Consider the following 24,056-nt stretch of genomic DNA (forward strand, 5'->3'; position numbering starts at 1 on the left):
TTCGCAAAGCAGTTGTACCTAGGTGGTGTTGGACTTCCCACGACTCAGTTTCTTTTGGCACAGGTTGCAAATGGCATTGCTGTTATCAGAGGCAGACACACAAAAAAAATGCCACACTGCTGAGCTTTGCAATGACGGCATTCTGATGGCGTTGATTGGCATGCTGTTTGGCTGACCCCGGGTGCCGATACATGCTGTCTGACTGTGACGCTAGCTCCTTGCGATGACCTCCCCCTGCTTCCAACTTGTCTCCTTCTCCTCTCTGTCTCCCCATCTGAACTTTCCCCCTGTTCTTCTTCTTTTCGAGCGGGCACCCACGTGACATCCACGGACACATCATCATCATCAACTGCTTCACTTGTTTCTGACAACTCAGCAAAGGAAGCAGCAGCGGGTACAACATCATCATCATTACACCGTACGTCCATGTGTGTAATGCTGCCTGACGGCGAATAGTTCAGGACATCTCTATGCCCAATATGTTGTGCCCAGCTTGTGCCATTTGAGACACACCAAGCCCCTGCAATTGTTAGATGGGTTCTACTAAGTAAAGAAATGTCATAATTGTGGATGTAAACTCCTGTTTGGGTATGGTGCAGGACTTAAAATGGAAAGACCACCTTTTGTAGCTCAGATTTTGATGGATTGGTTTACAGTACCACGTCAAAAAACGCTTTTGCAGTAAATATATAAGGGGAAGAATAAATCAATCTAAACTAGAACACCTTCCCAATTAAAATATGGCTTTTATTATTTGTCTATTAAAAATTGGCCTTCAGCCGGACTACATGTAACAATAGGGTCAAGAAAACACATATACAGGACATATTATGTGGTCATGCTCAGAATCAAGAAGGTATTTTTGCAGTACATGTGAATATACTCAATTGGGATTACTCAGTAGTAATTTATGAATAGCTGAGAAATAAATCAAATACAATAAATAGATGTTTTCAGCTCAGTGATCACCTGATATTATTGAGACCAATTCCACTTCAGGAATATCCTGTTACTCACGGTTAGCTAAGATACCAATGGAGGACGTGTTTCTCAACCAGGTGGTGATCCAACACTGGCAAAAGACGATAGGGTAATCCTTTAGCACTGATGAAATCCAGGGAGGTCCAGAGGCAATAGTAATGGTGGTAAAACTTTCAAAAATAATATCCAGAAAAAAACTATCCTATATATTTCCCTCCATACCCCTAAATGGACTCAACCCAGGGACACCCCTTAAAGGTTGGGGCTCCCTGTCCTCGTGCCTAACCTGGCTCACCCTGTATTGCCCTACCCTAAATGACACTAAGCAGAGAACATAAATATAACAAATAAAGAAAACAAGAAAAAAACACAGATCCCAACGTTACGTTTCCCCAACCAGTATGAATTCTGACTAGTTTGTCAGGGGAAGAGGAGGAGGATGCTCCAGCAACAGTGTCTCATAATAGAGATTTTCTATATTGTGTCCCTCAATCGAGACCCTCCAGGAGTAGGAGCCCAGATGAAAGCTATAGATGACCGGTGTCCCCAAGTCCAAATCAAAATCAGCGCCTTATAAAGGATCCACCCCTAATAAGTCACTCCCCCTTAAAACATTATCCCCCTCCTATGGATGATATAAAGACATTCCTAGATCAAACTATAGTGCAAACGATGGTCCCCCAATTAGATCAATCCCCATAAAGCTGTATGTCTAAATTCAAACAAAGGTAACTTAAAAAAACGAATGTGGCATTAATATAGCATGTGGACGTCAATTTGGAACGTAAATGTGTTCCAAAGGCCGGATATGATGTAGAAAACCGGAAGTGATGTGCATAGTCACATTCCGCAAAACGTTATTCTGAATCGCAAATGCGTTCCACCATGCGATTCAGAGGTCCAATCGCAAGATATCATACATCCAGCTATACATCCGATTCACAGCTGAGTCAGTGTCTCAGTATTACAATATACCGACAATTTCAACATCATGTTCCCTTTCTATAAGATATCTAAATGGGAATAACTTAGTGCCACTATAATATGAGAGGAAATAATGTACTATATACTAACAGGGAAGAGGAGAGCTGGAGAGGGATAAAGAAGGGGGGGGGGGGGGCGAGATTTCTATGCATAATAAAGGTTGGACAATCATTGTCAAAACAAATTAGTTCCACCGGATAGAACATTCTTTTTGGCCATTACATGGAAAACTACAATTATAAGATAGACCCCATTCCGGCTATATGATATATAAAATAGGATCATTTTCGAGCCAATAATTCATAAAGATGGCTGGATTCATAATACAAATAAAGTCACCACTGGTAGTTGGTTAATCGGAAGAAGGAGGAGGAGCCGATCCAAAAAGGTGGACCCCAGACTTACAATCACTAAGATTAATTTGATAGTCGTGTCCAGGTGGGCAATATGCAATATATAGGGACATGGCAAGGGCATGAAGAAAGGAAGAGGAAGAGAGCGGGAGAGCACCCGTTTCATAAAAAACAGCCAAACGATAATTGTTCATTTAGACCATATGGACTGCATGTTTTTAATCTATATATCCACTGGCACTCCTTCTGTAGGATCTTTAGGACTGTAGGACATAAACAGAAGAGGCATGGACAGACAGACTTGCTTGTCTGAGACTGGCCTAAGGGTTCAGCCACATCAGTCAATTTCCTGATGTAGGTTTTGGAAGCCAAAATCAGTAGTGGATTACTAAAGGAGATAATGTATTAAGGACATAAATTACTTCTCCTTTTTTTAAAGCATTCCTTGTTTTGGCTTCCAAAACTGCATCAGGAAACATGGCGCATGGCCTTACCCTAAGAGGAAAAACACATGTTTTTATTCTTGTGGATTTATTGTGTTATGTTAGTGTAAAGCTATCATGGCTTTTCAGTGGGAACTTTGAAATTAAACATTTTCTCTTGTCTCTTGCAGTTAGGAACTGTCCACCAATTGATGCTACAGACAATATTAATGTTATATCCACTTCATATGATGAAGAGTATTCTGTTGGTCAAGTGATTAGATTTGAATGCAAAGACCCAAAGCTTAAGCTGAAGGGACCTCCTGAGATCTTTTGTACATCAGAAGGAAAATGGAATTCGGAACCACCAACGTGTGTAGGTAAGAAGATAAATACTGTTATAAAAAACATTATATTAAGACATTATAATGACAGTTATTGATCATGCATTATTGTTAATATATATAACTAGGCTTGAGCGAAGCAACCTTCAGATCACAGCTTTGAAGTCTATTCATTCATTATAGAGACATTTTTCTGTACAGACTTCAGTAACAAATTTTCAAAGGATCGGAATAAAACGTAAATTTTATTTACATGATTAAAAGAACTCCATGGTGTTCTTGGGTGGATGCGTTTACTTGATGAAACGTGATCTGCAAAAAATGCATCCCCTGAGAACACCAGGGAGTTCTTTTAAAGTTACGTTTTATTCTAAATTCCAAGACACTTGATCCATTGGAAATTTGTTACTGAAGTCTCTCATGATCCCAGATCCAGGGGATTCATCCATGCTGCCTTTTACTTCACATTACAGGCGTGTCTGGATTATGAAAATTCAAATGAAAATCTTTTATTTATTTTTTTCTTTCTCTGTACAGTACTAAAAGTTATTGCCTCTGAGATTTCGGTGAATTCATTCGGCATTCATTTCTATACCTTTAAAAACATTTTAACTTAGGAATCCGAAGTCGGGTTTAGTACTGAGGTACCAGCCGGTACCAAACCCGACTTCGGATTCCTAATCTGAAATGGTTTTAAAGATGTGGAAATGAATACTGAATTCATTCACCAAAGTCTTCAGGTGAAACAAATTTTGCCTCTCTGTTCAGTATTTCTGAACAAATCGACTGCAAATCCATGATCCAAAAGGTCAATTTGCTGAACCTTATATATAAGGCATTCAGAAAGTCTGCAGACCATTTCCCCTGCTCACATTTTGTTATGTTGTCGCCTTGTGCTAAAATAAAAAATGTTTTCCCTTTATTCATTTGCACACAATACCCGATAATAAAAAAAAATGAATTTTATAAAAATGATTTTGCATGGACATAAGTATTCAGACCCTTTGCTATGACACTTGAAATTTTGCTTTGAGAGCCTCCAAATTTTCCTGAATCATTTTTTAGATGTTTCTACACCTTGATTGGAGTCCACCTGTCTCAAATTCAGTTGATTGGACATGATTTGGAAAGACACATCCTATTTTATTAGGTGTCACAGCTGACAATGTATATCAGAGCAAAAACAAAGTCATGCGGAGGATAGAACTACCTATAGAGATCAGAGACAGGATTATGTGGAGGCCCAGATGGAGAATGCCACAAAAAAAATTATGCTACACTGAAAGTTCTCAAGAGCAGATGCCTGTTCCCCATGCGGAGTTAGTCCATGGGTGAACAGACATGTTACCGGGCAAGGTGACCTTGATGTCTCACTAGGTGATGACACAGACAAGGCACATGGAATATCCCCAGGTAAGGTGCATAGCTCCTGCACTCAACAAAGCTGGAGAGAGACTGACCTCAAACCCACAGAACACAGGATGTTATAGCAGGGTAACAAGGTCATCTGACCACCTAGCTAACACACCCAGAAAGAACAGGGAAAGTTAACCCTACCAGAACCAAGACAACAGGCAGGGGAGCAGTTCACACACAGGCTGCCACAACTACATGTACAGTAGGCCATAAAAATCAGCCTACACGGAACCCACCGCAGCCAGTACGCCAGAAAGCTACTAAAGCGAGTACATACGGCAACTACACTGTGACATCCAAATTTACAATTTGGAGAAAGTAGCAGTGTACAAAATGTGACTTTTTTCTGCTTGCAAAGAATAGTTATACAACACAAAATGCCTAATAACTAACACTTGTCATAGGTCTACTTTATGTTGGCATGATTGCGTAAACATTCTTCTTTTTTTTTTTTTTTTTATTATTTCCCAAAACCTACTTTTTTAAGGACCAGTTTAGGTCTGAAGGGACTTTAAAGGAACCCTTTCACCATGAAAATGCAAAGTAAGGTACAGACAGCATATATAGAGCAAGAAGAGCTGAGCAGATTGATATATAGTTTTATGAGAAAGGATTACGTAAAACTTGTATTTTATTAATTTAATTTATTGCTCTAGGTTTTGAGGTCAAGGAGGCGGTCCAATTAAAAGGGATTGACAGCTTTTACTCTACAACTGTGCATAGAGATAGCTGTCAATCGCTGATAGGACCACCTCTTTGACTTCAGAGTCTAGAATGATCAGGAATTTAATTGAATTAAATACATATTATATTGAATTATTTTCCCACAAAACTATATATCAGTATGTTCTGCTTCTCCTGCTCTATAGCATGTTGCCTGCATCTAAAACACCATATTCAATGTTCCCTTTAAAAGGGCTATATACTAGAAACAGCCTCATAAATCACTACATTTTAAACAGAGCACCCCTCAATATATTTGAAATTACATTCAGGAACCTTTTTAACCATTTAAAATGGAGATTTCATTTTTTTAAATGTCTTTTTTTTTTTAAATATCTTATTTGTGGCTCTAGTGTGCTAATTGACATACACATAGGCCTCATAAATAATGGGTCACTTTATGAATTTTCTATTATGATCTTTTTAGGTACAATTTCAGGTTTGTAAACGATTGAGGTGGCAAAACATAAGAAACAAAAGAAAAATTGTATTAACAGTATGTGTGAAAATTTTTATATTACCATATTTTGGACCATAAGACGCACTGGACCATAAGGGGCACTGGGCCATAAGATCAGGTTTATTTACAGGGTGAATCCTTGTAATTATGCCCAAATAGTGGGGAAAAGATTTTTTTTTTTTTTACAGAATTCAACAGAAGATAAAACAGTACAATACCAAATTTTAAAATGGCTGGTCTACCCTAAGAGGGTTGGACTTGAATGGAGGAGTTTCCTATATAATCATCAAATATATATAGTAGGTGCCACATGTATGCTTTTCACAAGGACATGTATATTATTGGGATATGTTCAACAAATACCATATAGTAGTATAAATCATCTAAAGGCTTTCATGCGGAAAAAAAATACACTGCATGGTATGCTTTTTTACTTGCAATGATCAGCTAGTTTGAAAGAAAAAAAAGATTTCATATAAAGTAAAAAAAAAAAGTTAATCCTGATATAAATGCCCCTCAGATGCCAAAAGAATACTCTGTTGGTATCTATGATAAGGGTCAGTGGACTCATTGGAAGTATATGCCAAGAAATCTCTTGGAGTATATGGAGTATATGCTGAACGTGGTAACAGACAGAAACAAATTGGTGGGTGTGGACCAATGGACAGTCAGCTGCGGTGCCCTTAATAGGACAGGTTCAAAGTCCTTAATACAAAGTAGAAATAGGTTTAACGGGTACCGCGCTAATTTTTAAAGCAGTATACAGGATCAAGAACCAGAAAGCAACGTGCCAAATTCGTATGATGCACAAACGAAAAATTCCAAATCCATAAACAATAATATACAGGCGGATCTCACACTTCCATATAAACCATGCGAAGATTTTCGGCAACCTATTCAGCTGCGCATAAATGAAGACAACTGTCTTACGTCTCCCAGTTCACATGCGAAAGAATGGATGTCCGCCTGCAATATACGGTGAAATCTCCCTTTGTGGTAACAGTCACACGAAAAGCCTGATCCGAAAACAGTCCGGAATACCCTAATGAAGGACAGAAAAAGATTGTGCAATACCCTCGGGATTTAAAAGTAGGAATACTTTAATCTACTTACAAAAGGCAAGTTTTCACAAGCATATAAAATACCCGACCCGGGTTTCGCACTTAGCTTCGTCAGGGGCTGTAATCCAAATGCCGCCAAAGGTCAACACATATATAGCAGTCATTGACCCCGGAACAAGTACGGACTTCCGTTTGTCCGGCAAAATATTTCAACATATGTTTTAAAAAATAAATACTAAATAAATACTAAAATTGCCAACATGAGTTCTAATGACACATACATTTAGCAAGATACAATAAAATACAATATATTGTATATTATTGTTTATGGATTTGGAATTTTTCGTTTGTGCATCATACGAATTTGGCACATTGCTTTCTGGTTCTTGATCCTGTATACTGCTTTACAAATTAGCGCGGTACCCGTTAAACCTATTTCTATATGCTGAACGTGCACATCAAATGTAGTGTGAACAAAACAGTACATAAATACATACAGTAATAAGACAACAAAAAAAAATATATATATATATATAATGTTTAAAAAAGAAACCTTTGTGATCTGTTCTCAAATGTTACCTTTATATTTTATTACATTTACAGTATATAAATATCAAATCATTAAGATAAATATGCAAATGTTTTTATGCCACACTGACAGAGCTCTTTCAGGGCAAAAGACTGTTGCACCAGGTAGTTCCTCAACTACTGTGACTGAATTATGTAGTTAAAGGGAACCTGTCACTTCAAAAATGCATCTACACCTGCCAGCAGTACCTCATAGTAGCCTGCAGCCTGTTAATAATCATATGTTTCATACTATTGTCCGATGCTGCATAAGTTAAAAATATGCAGTTTTATTCTCCATCAGTGCTATAGTGCCAGCCAGCTATAGTGCGCCCTCCTTACTTCAATTCAAGGTAACCACGTCCCCTAATTGTCCCCTCTTGCCTGTGAGTGACACCCTGCAGTGCGGCCGCGATTCCCCAAGTATCGAGTATGCGCATTGCGCTGCTGAAACCAGGCTAGTAGCGGCAGCAGAAGATGGTATAGCACATTACTACAGAGCGCACCGCGCACGTGCGAGACTTGGGGCTGTGCAAATGAGTGGTGATTTTTACACATCACTTGTGCGTTGTGTGAAAATCACAGCATGTTCTATATTCTGCGTTTTCCCCGCAACGCAGACCCCATAGAAATGAATGGGGCTGAGTGAAAATCGCAAGCATCCGCATGCAAGTGTGGATGCAGTGCGATTTTCACGCATGGTTGCTAGGAGATGATAGGGATGAGCAACTCCGGACCCCATTAAAGTCTATTCACTGTATTATTTTCCCTTATAACATTGTTATAAGGGAAAATAATAGCATTCTTAATACAGAATGCTTAGGAAAATGTGCCTTGAAGGGTTGTTAAAAAAAAATATATGTACTCCCCTCATCCACTTGATCACACAGCCGGCATCGTCTTCTTTCTTCTTCTTTCAGGACCTGCAAAAGGACCTTTGATGACCTTCTATGTTCATTCAGCAGGACCTGCGCTGTTGTTACCACGCTCACCACGTGGTGAGCGCAATTACGTGATCAAAGGTCCTTTTACAGGTCCTGAAAGAAGAAGAAAGAAAACTATGCCAGCTGCGCGATCAAGTGGAGGAGGTGAGTTATGTTTTGTATTCTTTTTTTTAACCCTCAATTGACATTATATCTGTATTAAAGAATGCTATTATTTTCCATTATAACCATGTTATAAAGGAAAACAATAAAATCTACCGAACACCAAACCCAAACCCGAACTTCAGTGAAGAAGTCCGGGTTAGGGTCTGGGTGCCACATTCAGTTTTTTCTCACGCGCGTGCAAAATGCATTGCACTCGTGCGGAAAAACTGAGCAACGAAATAGTGTGCGCACTCGCGTGGGTTTCCCGCAATGCACACGTGACGCATCTGGAGCAAATCCGGGACGCCCGTGTGAAAGAGGCCTAAGAGTTAAAGTGTAACTGCCATTTCACTACCAAAAATGAAATTCCTAACATATGTGATGCTGAAGGGCAGATATTCATGAATCTTTATTTTTCAGCTAATTTTACCTTTCTGATATCTGTGTTCAGCCCTTAGCAACCCTATTTATCTGTGCCTCTATTTCAGCATCTTTCTAAGATGGTCTTGTGATGATATTTGCCCTGTCCTTGAGGTCATCCTATATTTCCCTCGCTTCCCATAACTCCTTGCTCTCTTCACATGAACTAGCAGGACCAATCAGAATGCAGATAACTTCCCCCACTACCCAACAGCAGTGTGTATCCTCACATACAGCTAACCAGAGACAGACAAGACCAACCAGAATGCAGATAACTTCTCCCATTACCCTGGAGCAGTGTGTATCCTCTCACATACAGCTAACCAGAGACAGACAAGACCAATCAGAATGCAGATAACCTCTCCCACTACCCCAGAGCAGTGTGTATCCTCTCACATACAGCTAACCAGAAACAGACAAGACTAATCAGAATGCAGATAACTTCTCCCACTACCCCGGAGCAGTGTGTATTCCCCAACATAGCAGCTGCTCCTCATTCTCCTCCACACTGATCGGGAGATGGGGCCGCTTTGGCTGCTCATATCTTAAGTTTGTATTGTTTGAAAGCTGACATTCCAATATTTCAGACAATACCAGAATGACAGCAATCTGTTCAGTACAGGGGAAGATATCACTGATAGAAATCGGGATGCTGTAAATGCAGCTTAAAGTGAAAGTAAAAGCAGGTTTTACCTGTGATTATTCCCGACTTGATTTCTAACAGTGATTTCTCCTCTGTTGCTTGGACTTTAGCTTTCATTCTGGTCTTGCATGTTTCCAGCTGCTACCATTCAGGAGATAGCAGCATCTAAAGCACCCCCCCCCCCCTCCACTTTCTGCCCGAGCCCAGGCAGTCTGGGCTGTGCTCCTCCTCCCAGTGATCTCCCCATCTCCTGTTTATATCAGAGACATGACAATTCTGTGGGAAGGGGCTGCTCAATGTGAAAGTAACACACATTTCTGGGTGTTATTATGACATAAAACTGAAAAAGATTCAATTTTAAAGCACAAAAGCATTTATACAGCATGGTGTACTATACCATTAGGGTATAAAAAATGAAACAGTTACACTTTAAGTAAACAATCACCAAAAACTTTTAAATTGACTTTTTTTATGGCTTTGAATGGCTTTTGTGATGCAATATTGCACTCTAGCTTGGAATTGCTCCATCTTGACAAATAAATAAGGAGAACTTTTTAAATGACGCTTAGCTCTGATCCTGCCTATTGCAGCAGAAGCCCGGTTGTATATTACAGCTTTACAGCTTGTGTGTCTATGCTATCATCATGATGTACGTCTACATCAATTTGTAGGAGTAGGATGTAAAAGTGTGTCATGTGGCATTAACAGGCTAAAAAGAATGACCACAAGCAGGCAAAAAATGTTATAGAGTATCTCATAAATATAACACATAAACCTCTAGTTAATAAAATGCTAATAATTGCTTTTGCTGCGTAAAAACCATATTTTGTATAATTAATTTATTTTTCTGCAGTGATCCAGTGCAGCGTTCCAGTTATAGATCATGGAAGTGTCCAAAATTCAAGAAAACAAGTCTACTCAAATAATGAAGTGATGCAATTTACATGTGAGATGGGATTTCAAGCAAATAAAAATGGACAATCGACATGCACTAAAGATGACTGGATTCCTAAACCCTCTTGTGAAGGTTTGTGACAGCTTTGTTTTTGGACTATATAAAAAATTCTTCTTTACTTAATATATCCTTCTTTAAGCCATCTCTATACAAATGTGAAGATACTTATATAGTGGAGATGAGTGAATTGATTTTAAACTAATTGGATTTGTTATGAAAAAAAAAATGCTTTTGATGATTTGTGTAAAAATGTCACACTGCACCATTTTACTGTGAGTATTGGTTGGGAAAACCATCAGGGAGGTAGAAGATGGAGGATCAAAGTGCACTGGAAGGAAGTTGGGGACTTGCCCTGATTGGCTTAGAGCAGGGATGCTCAACCTGTGGCCCTCCAGCTGTTGTAAAACTACAACTCCCACCATGCCATTCTGTAGGCTGATAGCTGTAGGCTGTCCGGGAATGATGGGAGTTGTAGTTTTGCAACAGCTGGAGGGCCACAGGTTGTGCATGCCTGGCTTAGAGGCCGAGAGACAGCCTCAGTAATATACAACATATATAGGACCTCACAGCACATATAGACGTTTAACTTTTAAAGTAACTAATACAAATGGCCCTTCTGACCTGGGTACATCTTTTTTATGGTCAGAGCCTACACTCCTTTTCAGAGCTCCCTGCCTGCTACCACTGATTCAAAAAATTAACACACATTCACCTTGCGTCCCGACATGTTTCGCTGGACACCCAGCGTCTTCAGGGGGAAAGCTGGTATTTCTGTTTGGGGGGTGGGAACCATGTTATAATGGTTCGGTGTCTGATGATGTTTTTCTATGCAATCAATCAGGTCGCTTCTTGTACGATTATCCCACCTCTGTCTTCACTGCCTTTCTCCAATCCTACCAGGCTTACCATCTTCCCAGGTTCGCCTTCTCTCTGCGTCATACCTCGGTCTCATCTTCGCCCGTACGCTGCACCAAGGAGTGTAGGCTCTGACCATCGGCAGGAGCGCTCGAACAGCTGATAGTCAAGAAAACATACCAACCTCCAGAATTTAAAAATAGCAGGAGCTCAGATGAGAGCCTATGGTACAAGGAGGGTATAATTGTGACTACCAGCCGGAGCGTATATGTCAGCCGAGGTCATTGCCACACACCAATCCTCAGTCTTTTTCTGGAAAGGAATACAGATAGTAGATGATATCCAAGCAAACCAGTAACCAGCCAGCATACCACTGAGAATTTTCTAAGTGTCTATAATGTCAAAATGGTTGTTTTAAATAATAAATAAATAAAAGTGAAATTTTAAAAATATACAGCACATAAAAAAGACGTACCCAGGTCAGAAGGAACATTTGTATTAGTTACTTTGAGAGACAGCCTGACTCAGACAGTCAGGGGGCAGTAGGCAGACAGGACCTTGCCGAAAAAGAATTGCCATTCTGTCTTTACCTTGTGACCTGAAAGGGTGTCTCGTGGCAGCGTCTGACAAAAAGCTATTACAGAAACAAGCCACTAATGTAGTGTGATAGGGAAATGATAGTGAATATAGAGATACAATTAGGTCGATTTTAGGAAATTTGAAGAGGGAAAACTAACTTTGAGAGAATGAGGGACTTCTCGCCAAGTTGTTTGTTAATGGCAGCTAGCCACTTTAGGTTCCCAGTCTGCCCCTGTTTATACCTGTGTTAGTGAATGTAAGTGAACAAAGTACTGCATCAGACCTAACATATTGTTGCAAGAATTAGAATTGTTACAGAAAAAGCAATAATGCATTAACTCTATTTTTATATATTTTTTAACCCGTATTTAGAGATGAGGGAAGTTTATAAAAATGCATTTATTGTGCCGCCCCCAGCAACCAACCCCCTCCCCCCCAGCTTTGAACCCCCCAGTTGCCGCTTGATTGAAGACACAGAAACCAGAAACAATGCAGCAATCACTCGTTCTCATACTGTGGAGGTGATCGCTGAATGTAAATGCAGCGCTTCACCTCCACTGAGCGGGCAGCTGACTGTGAGAAGGACGCTTTCTTCCTGACATTGAGCTGCTCATCTGGGTGTGTAAATAAGCCTTAGTGTGGAAATCTTATCATTTAGTGTTGGTGGTAAAGTGGGAAGAGTGCCGAGTAGTTGCATAGGGGGATTACCGGAATTCTTGGTTGAGGCCCTGTAAGATTTTGTCAATTTTATGCTTGAAATATGAGAAAAGTCTTCAGTGGAGATGGGGCACTGGGGGGATAGAGTATAGAGCTAAAGGTACTTAACAATTGTTTGGGGTTGTGGAAAAGATGAGAGTAGTGAAGTATTTCTGTTTAGAAGAGGCAAATTTAGACTGGATGTAGAGAACAGCTTTTTTTGATGAAGTCTTTTTTTCAGTGGGTTTTCTTCCAAAAAAGATACAGTTTCCAGGCAATCAACGTGACTAGCACTACAGAGTTAAATATACGATATTGTTAAAACTGAGACACATACAATCATATAATATGAAGTGCATCAAATCGATAATTATTTTTGATAGTGTAATTAATGGCAACCTTCACTCACCAGGCTTTGGATTAAAACAAATGTAAACTGTCAATAACAGGAACCAAAACTTTTTATTATTTCCAACCAATGCTAATGTGCATGTCAATAATATATGTTAACTCTAAGGCCCCTTTCACACGGGCGAATATTCTGCGCGGATGCGATGCGTGAGGTGAACGCATTGCACCCGCACTGAATACCGACCCATTCATTGCTATGGGGCTGTTCACATGAGTGGTGATTTTCACGCATCACTTATGCGTTGCTTGAAAATCGCAGCATGCTCTATGTTGTGTGTTTTTCACGTAACGCAGGCCCCATAGAAATGAATGGGGTTGCGTGAAAATCGCAAGCATCCGCAAGCAAGTGCGGATGCGGTGCGAGTTTCATGCACGGTTGCTAGGTGACGATCGGGATGGAGACCCGATCATTATTATTTTCCCTTATAACATGGTTATAAGGGAAAATAATAGCATTCTGAATATAGAATGCATAGTCAAATAGTGCTGGAGGGGTTAAAAAAGAAATTAAAAATATTTAACTCACCTTAGTCCACTTGTTCGCGTAGCCCGACATCTCCTTCTGTCTCCTTTGCTGAACAGGACCTGGGGTGAGCATTAATTACATGAACAGGACCTGTGATGACGTCACTCTGGTCATCACATGGTCCGTCACATGATCTTTTACCATGGTGATGGAACATGTGATGGAACATGTGATGACCGGAGTGACGTCATCACAGGTCCTGTTCATGTAATTAATGCTCACCCCAGGTCCTGTTCAGCAAAGGAGATAGAAGGAGATGCCGGGCTACGCAAACAAGTGGACTAAGGTGAGTTAAATATATATATATATATATATTTTTAACCCCTCCAGCGCTATTTTACTATGCATTCTGTATTCAGAATGCTATTATTTTCCCTTATAACCATGTTAGGGAAAATAATACAATCTACAGAACACTGATCTCAGACCCGAACTTCTGTGAAGAAGTTCGGGTTTGGGTACCAAACATGCGTGATTTTTTTATTTCATAGATGTTACCTGTAGTCCTATGTAACACCCCACATAACAAAGTGAACTATTGTGTTCTGTGGGGTGTTACATAGGACTGCATGGAACATCTACTACATTATCTGCACACAGAAAGTTATCACTGTTCTTTGTTACATAGGACTGCAGGTGACAAATTAAAATTTTAGTTGCCAAATATTAAATACATAAGATTATGATTTTAAAAAAAGACTTGGAGGAGAAGATGAGACACAGCTCTACATATAGGGGAATACAACACCACATACCTGTTACATCCAGTGACATCTCCTGTCATGTAGATCTTCTCTTTTCTCTTCTCCGTTTGACCCAGACCACCATGACAAATTCTTTCAGCCGCATTTCGTCTCTACAGAGTTTGTTACACAGACACATTAATTTTCTCATAATTCGGGTCATTTATCAAACTGGTGTAAAGTACAACTGGCTTAGGTGCCCATAGCAATCGATCAGATTCCACCTTTTATTTTCCAAAGGAGCTGTGAAAAATGAAAGGTGAAATCTGTTGCTATGGGTAACTAACACAGTTCTACTATACACCAGTTTGATAAATTACCCCAAAGGTCCCTATAGTGTCTACAGCAATTATAATGTCCCCTAGAGTGCCCCCAGTAATAACACCCTATATTGTGCTCCAGGTATTAATGCCTGTATAGTGTCCCCAAAAATAATTTCCCCTAATAGAAACACCCCCACACTACCCCCATATAGTAATTTCCCCCACACTGCCCCCATATAGTAATTTCCCCCACACTGCCCCCCATATAGTAATTTCCCCCACACTGCCCCATATAGTAATTTCCCCCTCACTGCCACCATAGAGTAATTTCCTTCACACTACCCCCATATAGTAATTTGCCCCCACACTGCACTACCATGAAATAATTTGCCCTCACACTACACTCCCATTAAATCATTTGCCCCCACACTGCACTCCCATGAAATAATTTGCCCCACACTGCACCCCCTGAAGTGATTTGCCCCCACACTGCCCCATGGAGTAATTTGCCCCAAATGAAGTGATTTGTCCCATTTAATAATCTGCCCCCCCCCCCCCCGAACTGATTTGCTACCACACTGCCCCATGTCCTCCTCTGCCCCCACCCCCCAAATGACCCTATTATAATCCACCACTAGTAATGCCCCAGATTCATGTCAAAATATGCTGAACACCGCCAGAACCCATTCACTATAATGGGTCTGTTGGGTTCCGACATGAGTACTGCCATTTTGTAGAACAAAATACTGCTGCATGAGGTGGGGCAGGGGAGAAGTTAGGGAGGGTAGTGAGAGGAACCAGGGCGCATAGTGGGAGATACTAGGAACGAGCATGAGGGCCAAATTTAAATTCTTACTATGGGGCCCATAGTAGTGGCATGGGGCCCCTGGTAGTGACAGTCAGGGGAATAACAGTTGTGGCAACAGCAGCAGCTATGCAATATGGAACATGATTGTAGGCAGACAGCAGCAGTGGTATAATCGAGCCAATGATAAATAATCACTGTCAGCCATAGCAGATCTATTCATCGGCCTCAGTGAAAATTCTCAGTTATCCATGACTCCTTTTTACAAATGTGATGTCTTGTACACTTGCAGACAACTACTTTGTCTGGTTGGGTGTGACGATGCCAACTGTCACACTGAAAACCCTGTCTGAGAACCTACTGAAGGCTGGATAAGACAATAAAATTGAGAATAGGTTGGTGGATGAAAGAACTTCAAGTCCACCTGTATAGGGACATCACTTGGTGCAAAATCAGTATTTTATTGGAACTTCTATCGATAGACAAAGCGTTCTGGGGTTCATAAGACTCCTTTCTCAAGTCTCAATTGCTGTTTCAATAAAGCAGCTGTCCATTTCTTTTTTGGGTCATGATTTTTTTGCCAAGTGATGTCCCCATGCAGGTGGACTTGAAGTATTTTTAGCCACTAGCCTATTCTCAATGTCCTTCTCCTCCTGAAGGTCATGCAGTTAAGACCCAGACATCTACGACCGCACCAACCATTGCCACATAAAAGGCCTAACGTAGCACTTATTGGCCTTCTTGAGAAGAACACAATAAAGTAAGAGCAAATTGAGCCAGGTATGGTCATTGTTCCAATCTGTCTACCCAGAAGTCCATGGGGTCAGAGAATAGGGTATGTGCCAGAGAAAAGGCACACTCTATGTATGATCCGTTTACATATTTGCACTAGTCTACCCTGTCAAGTCCTAGGGACTGAAATGGCTGCGGTTTGTGGTCGCAGAGATGGTGAGAGGTGGGAGACGGGAGGGTCAGAGAAATGCTCCTGATTCAGACACACAGGCAGCAGGTGTTTGTTCGCCAAGAGCTGAGGCAAACTGTATACACAGTGTATCCTGGTAAGACAGCAATATTGCCTCCCTTTATGTAACAGGAAAACATTGCCCCATTTTGCTTTGATAGTGAGGGTCTAAAAGCTTGTTTGATGCTATTCATATGCCTGTCATTACGTAAGCAAGCAGGCATATAGCATGCCATGCTCACCAAGGTGCCTGAAAAAATGAAGTTTCTGCAGGAACTGCAGGATTTTGCTGATTGCATTACATTATACATTATATGACGTTTTTCACTTGCCAGCAGTTGCCTTACCCCCGCTGTAAAGCATACACACTGTATAACTCGGACCCTATGCTTTCTTTCTATGATAAAAAAAACCTTGCCTTTTCTATCTAGGAATTAAATCTACCTAACTAAATATATCCCTAAACTATCCCTACAACACCCTAATATGTCTGGCATGTGTCTGTAATTGGTGTCTGCTAGAACTAGGAGACATTGGACACGTATTAAGGCAGATTGCCTGGATTTGTGGGAGGGGCTGAGGTCCGCCTCCAGCCTATTTAGGGCACTCCCCTTACCTGGCTCCTGCATCATTGAGGTCTGAGCTTTTGAGAGAGGAGGTCGCTTGTGGAGTGTCTGGAGAGTTGCCTGCGAGTCGCTGAATTTCTGGGAGTTTTTCGTTGCCATCAGTTCTGGATTTGGAGCATTTCGGTTCTATTTTTCCGGCTTTACTCAGGTTCACTGGGGGTCACGTTTTTGCCCGTTAAATTGCGAGTCATCCATACAGTGCAGCCGGGGCCTCACGGTTGTCCCCTGTACCGGTTCAATTCATTTCACCAAATGCTGCACCATGTCACTGTTTTCTCATACAAGTCACCAGTATTTCATTTCTGTCACCCCTTGTTCATGCACAATTTGTCTACACCGTACCACTATTCCGGTCAGCACCCCTGCGGCAAGCATGCAGTTGTTTCCTGGGCATCCCCCATTTCTGTTAATTTCATTTCACCAAACGCTGCACTAATGTCACAGCTTTCTCGCCCAGGTCACCAGCATTTCATTTCTGTCATGTCTTGTTCATGTATAAATTTACCTACACCGTATCACCACTCCGGACAACACCCCTGCGGCTGCAGGCAGTGGTTTCTGAGTCATCCATACGGTACAGCCGGGGCCTCACGGTTGCCCCTGTACCGGTTCATTTCATTTCATCATACGCTGCACCCATGTCACGGTTTTCTCATACAAGTCACCAGTATTCATTTCTGTCACGCCTTGTTCATGCGAAATTTGTCCACACCGTACTACCATTCCGGTCAACACCTCTGCAGCATGCGGCATGGTTTCTGGCCTAATCCCCCATTTCTGTTTATTTCATTTCATAGACGCTGCGCAATATCACGCCTTTCTCACAGTCACCAGCATCTCATTTTGTCATGTCTCGTTCAAGCAATCTTCCCACAGGCAACACTGCGGTCAGCACCCCTGTGGTTTCCAGGCTCGTTCCCCATTTCCTTTTCAGTCCATATCACCCCACAATCATCCACATTCATGCCCCCCCCCCCCCTCCTCCTCCTCATGTTCATGTGCACGGCTGCAGGGGCACAAATGCGTATGAGTTATTTCGTACGGGTCAGCAGGGCCTCACGGTTGCCCCAGTACTGGTTCAGCTCTTTTCATCATGGCGCACCAATGTCACGGTTTCAATACAAGTCACTAAGCATTTCTGTCACACCTGGGCATGCATTCTCTTTCACATCTGCACCACCTCCGGCCTTACACTCTGACGGCATGCGGCAGGGTCCCCCCTTTTCTGTTGGTCTCACACACGCTGCACCCAGGTCACGGCTTCTCGCAGCAGTCACCGCCAGCTCGTTTCTCAGGCATTTCTCACGTCTCCCCAGCAGATTCCGGTCAGCCCCTGTCGGTCCCAGCCCCATTCCCTGGTGGGATCACCCCCCCAACATCCATCATTCAGGCCCCCCCTTCCTCCCCCGTTCATGTCCACTTCACCAGGCTGGTGCTCTTACATACAGATAGTATGGCCCCATGCTGATGGCAGAATCCTGCATAGAAGACAAATCACCAAGGTAAACAACAGCCAAACTTTCCTTTGCTTGTTGCGGCCTCCTCCCCACTCGTTGTCTCACTCACGTGGGAAGACTCTCACCTCCTGACCCGCAGCCTCCTGCCTGTTGCCGCTCCGCTTGCACGCGGCCAATGGCGCCCGGCCGCGTCCTGGGGCCGGTTCTGCGCATGCGCGGCGATTTTTCTGCGCGTGCGCGGCGATTTCTCGGCGCATGCGCGGTATCCCGGCGCCCGCGGGCGGACTCCGGGCGCATGGGTTCGCTGCCAGGGGGTAGTCACCGATGTCGCTCCATGCGGCCACCATCAGTCAGGCTCCCCCGTTCATGTCATCATCAGGCTGGCGCTCCCCGCCGCCTCCTGCGCACACCACACCCGCACACACTCATCCCCCCCCCCCCGGTCATTACGGGCGGCTCATTTCACCTTCACAGGGCTCACCGCGGCCCTGTCGTCCCCTCCCCGCTACCTCCTGCTGGATCACCACTCCTCCCGCCGAGCGGCCGGTGGCGCCCGCCCGCGTCCTGGTGCCTGGTCTGCGCATGCGCGGCCGGGATTCGGCGCATGCGCGGCGATTCCGTCGCCGCGTGCGCGGTGTCCCGGCGGCCGTGCGAGCCGCATCTGGTGCGGGGGGCACGCTGGCGGACGACGAGAGAACCTCCCAGCACGCCCCATCATCATACTCCCCAGCAGCCCCCCCCTGTTCTCCATCATGGGCACTACCATCATCATGCAGCAGCAATTTGCATATTCACAATCATCCTTCTTACCGGTGTTCACCAGGGATTCAGCATGTCCCACGGATTGCAATGGATTTCAGTGCCAAATGTGAATCTCATCAGTTGGACCGACAGTGTGATGCATGTTTCATTCCCCTTTTGATAATCAGATCATCAGGGGACGGAAAAAAAAAAAAAAAAAGACTCACGTCGCTGCTTCACACACAAATGGACAGGTGGAATGGCTGGGGCACGGTCCCTATGCGCCATCCAATTGCAGACACGCACTTTCACCTGGGCATGGCCACACGGCATGCATCGGCCCCCCCTTTCATACCAGGCGCAAGCTGTCATTTCACGGACAACCGCCATGATCCTCCCGGTCATGCACATGTACCACATGCTTTACACATTTTCTCACACTTTGTCATGTCTACCCCCCCCCCTTGTGTTTTAGGCGGTTAACCTATACTGTTTACACTACCGTGTAGCCGGAGAATTTTTTCTTGGTACCAGGTACGTTCACCTGCTCTTTTACCTAAATCTTCCTCACATTTCGGACGGTCCCGTTAGGGTCAGCGTGCTGGCTTTAGGGCCACCATCATCCCACTAGGTACCCCCCCCCCTTCTTTGGCTTCGCCAGTAGTTAGTGGTCCCGCGAGGCCGACACCCCGCCTCAAACGTACGGAGGCACCTGCCCAACGCACCATCTCGTTAGTAAGCCGCCTCGCATGTTGCATAGAGAGGGCCTCACCTGTCACTCTCTTCCCCTAGTCCTGTCTTACAGTCACCGAGAGGCCAACGATCCTGCCACTACCTCGAGTGGCCTCATTATCCCCTCGCGCCAAATCATAGGTAGAGCCTCTCAAAGCCGCTTGGCAACTAGCAGGGCCTCATCTGTCACCATGCAAGTATAATTTTTCGCCATCCGGCCTAGCTAGCTTGCCAGCACGATCCTGTGTTTCCCCAAGCTAATCAACTGTTTTGTTTTACCATGTCTCTGGAAGGGATAGAGAACTTCTCCCTACCTGGCACCCCTGCTAGATCCGTCACTGCTACCCAGGGAGACGGTCTAGCCAGTCCAGCACCCATCAGATCCTGGACAATCCCGCGCATAACGACAGAGTTAAGGTGACTGCATGTTCCCTTCCCCGCCACGGCGAGGGAAGCAGAGCTTTTCCGGCTGCTGCACACGCCAATCGATAAACAGGGAGACAGGGGAAGGACCTAGCCAGTCCAGCACAGGGGATATACATACCATGCTGTCCTCCCTAAATGTCATCCATGTCTAAAGTCAATGCCAGGTTGGAGAGGCTGGAATCAGTCACCGCGACCCTCTCCTTGGCAGGGCCACCACCGGCAGCATCACCGGCGCCGGCCGGATTGCCAGTGATCACGTCGACCGTTAGCCTGGAGGACCAAGAAGTCAGCCCGGCGCACATAATACCGGAGGAGGAACCTGGAGTACCCATCGCCACCAAGAAGACAGAAGGGCCAGACACGGTCATCACTTTTCCTGGGTACCCAGTTGGATTCAGCCTCAATGAAAGCCAGTTTCCCATCCGGGAAGATCCAGGACATTCTCGCCCACATAGTCAACTACCTTCAACTCAGCACCGGCAACCGCAAAGAACTGCAGTCCCTGTTGGGCTCCCTGATCTTTGCCATGTGCATACAGCTTGGGGTCGCTCATTTATATCACGGCTCCTGCACCTCTCCCCTTTCTCCTACACGACTCGCACGGGGTGTCCCTGGATGCCCACGCTGCAGGCAGCTCTGGGCATGTGGGGGAGATTTCTGTCCACCTGGAGTGGCGGGGGCTTGTTTCTCCCTCAGCCGTCGGACTCTTCCCCCTCTATCTGGTCAGATGCGGCATCTACCACAGGCTTCGCGGCCATTTTTGGGAACGATTGGCTGTGGGGCAGCTGGCCTCCTGCGGTCCAGGGTTTGGAGGGATTCTCCGCTGCCTCAGCGCTTTTCAAGTTCTACCCCATCGGGGCGGCTGCCGTAGCGTGGGGTCATTCAGGGGCAAACATGTCGGTCCGGTGCTAGTCAGACAACCATACGACCTGCCAGTTCATCAACAGGATCGTTCCAAATCTCTCACAATCGTGAGGTTTCTGCGGAGACTTCCTTGGTTGGCCGCTTGCAATAATAATTTCTTCTCACATTGTTTCCATGTCCCGGGGGTGGGCAATACGGCAGCTGTCAGTCTGTCTCGCGTCAAATTTCAGGCATTTCATCAAGCTCTCCCATCAGCGTCACCCACGGCCTCCATCACTCCATCATTCAAACAGCTCATTCTGGATTAGAAGGCATCATGCGGCATAGCCAGTCTTTGTCCCGCTCAGCACTATCAGACGATACACATAGAACACACGACAGAGCGTTCACACTATTCAACAGGTCCTGTTGGAACACAACATCCTGCACCCCTTTTTATCATGAAGTCTCTTCCGGGGTTGGCTTCTTTTTGCCACCTCAAAATCATGTCATACAACACCATCAAACTATATCTCACTGGCATTTCAACATCATATGCTAATCACACACCCCAATAACATCAGCTTCATGTCCTCGCACCAGATCAAATCCATACACAGAGGTATTCAGGAAACGGAACCCGCACGTCCAGCCCAGAGGCTACCCATAGTCAATCGTATCTTCAAAGCATTATCCGACTTACTGGACGCCACGCCTCTTGAAACAGATACCAACTCCATCATCAAAACGGCAATTTACTTGACCATCTACGGATTCCTGAGTTCCTGGAAATTCACTACAGCCTCCACGACCCGAACCTCACCTTGTCTTCTTGTCTCCCACTTGTCAAAACACATGGTTCCCTACATCCTGTCCTTACCTCACTCCAAGAATAGTCAGCACTTACCCGTCAACATTTCATTACCCCACGCACAACAGTTCCAGTCAGGGTCCTGGATGCTCATAATCAGCGTCACAAGTTCTACCCTCTCAACCGCTACTTCAACTACATGGTTCGGTACTCACCACCACCACCTTCATGACCCATGCCGGGTCATCCCTCACACAACTAGGCCTCAACGCAGCCAACTACTCAGGGCACTCCTGTCGCATTGGAGCCACGTCCACGGCCTCCAGTGCCAACATCCTCACTCATGTCATCAGGGGATTGGGGCGCTGGGAGTCATCCACTTACACGCAATACATTCCCAATCCAACACAAGAGTCAAGAGTGGCTTTCCAAAACATGTCGGGTTAAGCCATTGATACATCAATTGGTTACAATAAACTGGTTATTTCCATTTTTGCCCTCTTCTTTCTCAGGCCTACCTCATCCTCGGTTTCGGCACACCACAACCGACTGCACTCATTCCCTGCTTTCCCAGGGCTCTTCACTGTACTACCGTAAGCCCCTTACACAAGTATTAAGGCAGATTGCCTGGATTTGTGGGAGGGGCTGAGGTCCGCCTCCAGCCTATTTAGGGCACTCCCCTTACCTGGCTCCTGCATCATTGAGGTCTGAGCTTTTGACCCTCCCACCACTCCACTCATTCACAACTCATTTCTTCCATATCTTTTCCTTGGGTAGGCCCTCTTCTTTCTCAGGCCTACCTCATCCTCGGTTTCGGCACACCACAACCGACTGCACTCATTCCCTGCTTTCCCAGGGCTCTTCACTGTACTACCGTAAGCCCCTTACACAAATGTTCTTTCACGTGGCAGACTGAGCTTAGAATGGCATCTGTGCTTTACCCATAGCACAGAGCTAAAGAGCCTCCCAAAATCCTGCCCCCTGATTGTCTGACAGGCTGTCTGGGGTCAAGCCCCCTCCCTACTAGGATCACGTGATCCTCCATCTTCATCCTCTCTGCCCTGTTTCCCTTTTTTTTACAGTAAAATGGCTGGCGCCATTATGCTTGAGTTGTCTTTGGACATTCACCAAAACTTTGGATTTCTTTGCCAGCAGAATGTTTGTGAAATTTCTAATGAATCTGATTAATTTAGAATTGATTCACTCATCTCTAGTCTCCAATCATATCCGCATGGTAAAAATGCTGCCACTGCTAACTAGTTTAAAAAATCAGAAGTATCAATGTGACTAGGAATCCCAGACTTAGGGTCCATTCACACGTCCGCAAATGGGTCCGCATCCGTTCTGCAATATCGGGGGAACGGGTGAGGACCCATTTATTCACAATGGCGCAGGAATCGATGCGGAGAGCACACTATCCATGACTCCTTTTTACAAATGTGATGTCTTGTACACTTGCAGACAACTACTTTGTCTGGTTGGGTGTGACGATGCCAACCGCCACACTGAAAACCCTGTCTGAGAACCTACTGAAGGCTGGATAAGACAATAAAATTGAGAATAGGTTGGTGGATGAAAGAACTTCAAGTCCACCTGTATAGGGACATCACTTGGTGCAAAATCAGTATTTTATTGGAACTTCTATCGATAGACAAAGCGTTCTGGGGTTCATAAGACTCCTTTTTTTTTTTTTTTTAAAGATCTTTTTATTGAAATGAGACTCCTTTCTCAAGTCTCAATTGCTGTTTCAATAAAGCAGCTGTCCATTTCTTTTTTGGGTCATGATTTTTTTGCCAAGTGATGTCCGCATTTCCGGAGCGCGGCCCAGAACTTCCGGGCTTTACTCCAAACTTCCGGGCCACGGCTCCACAAAAAAATAGAACATGTCTTAATCGTGTCCGCAATTGCGGACAAGATTAGACAGTTCTATGGGGGGTGCTGGCTGGGTGTATTGCGGATCCGCAATACACTACAGACGTGTGAATGGACCCTTATTTATTGTGGACACTGGACCGCACTAAATAATGACAAATGAAAATTCAAGGTTTAAACCGTAGGTGTCCATGGCTTTATATATTATAATCACATAGGGTGTTGCATATGTTTCAATGTTTATTCCTTTCAGAAGATTTGTAGTCAGTTTATGCCTCACTGGTTAACTTTG

General features: G+C 44.1%; 1 protein-coding gene across 1 annotated transcript in view; it reads left to right on the forward strand.

Annotated features, from left to right (window-relative positions):
- Positions 1–24,056, forward strand: part of LOC122922773 (complement factor H-like) — a 243,167-nt gene that overhangs the window by 74,381 nt on the left and 144,730 nt on the right. Inside the window, exons 5-6 of the mRNA XM_044273498.1 lie at positions 2,932–3,120; positions 10,316–10,489. Coding sequence (XP_044129433.1) covers positions 2,932–3,120; positions 10,316–10,489 — 363 coding nt within the window. The remainder of the gene's footprint in view (positions 1–2,931; positions 3,121–10,315; positions 10,490–24,056) is intronic.

Source organism: Bufo gargarizans, unplaced genomic scaffold (genome assembly GCF_014858855.1).
Source record: "Bufo gargarizans isolate SCDJY-AF-19 unplaced genomic scaffold, ASM1485885v1 fragScaff_scaffold_697_pilon:::fragment_2:::debris, whole genome shotgun sequence".
In the NCBI taxonomy this organism is placed as follows: domain Eukaryota; kingdom Metazoa; phylum Chordata; class Amphibia; order Anura; family Bufonidae; genus Bufo; species Bufo gargarizans.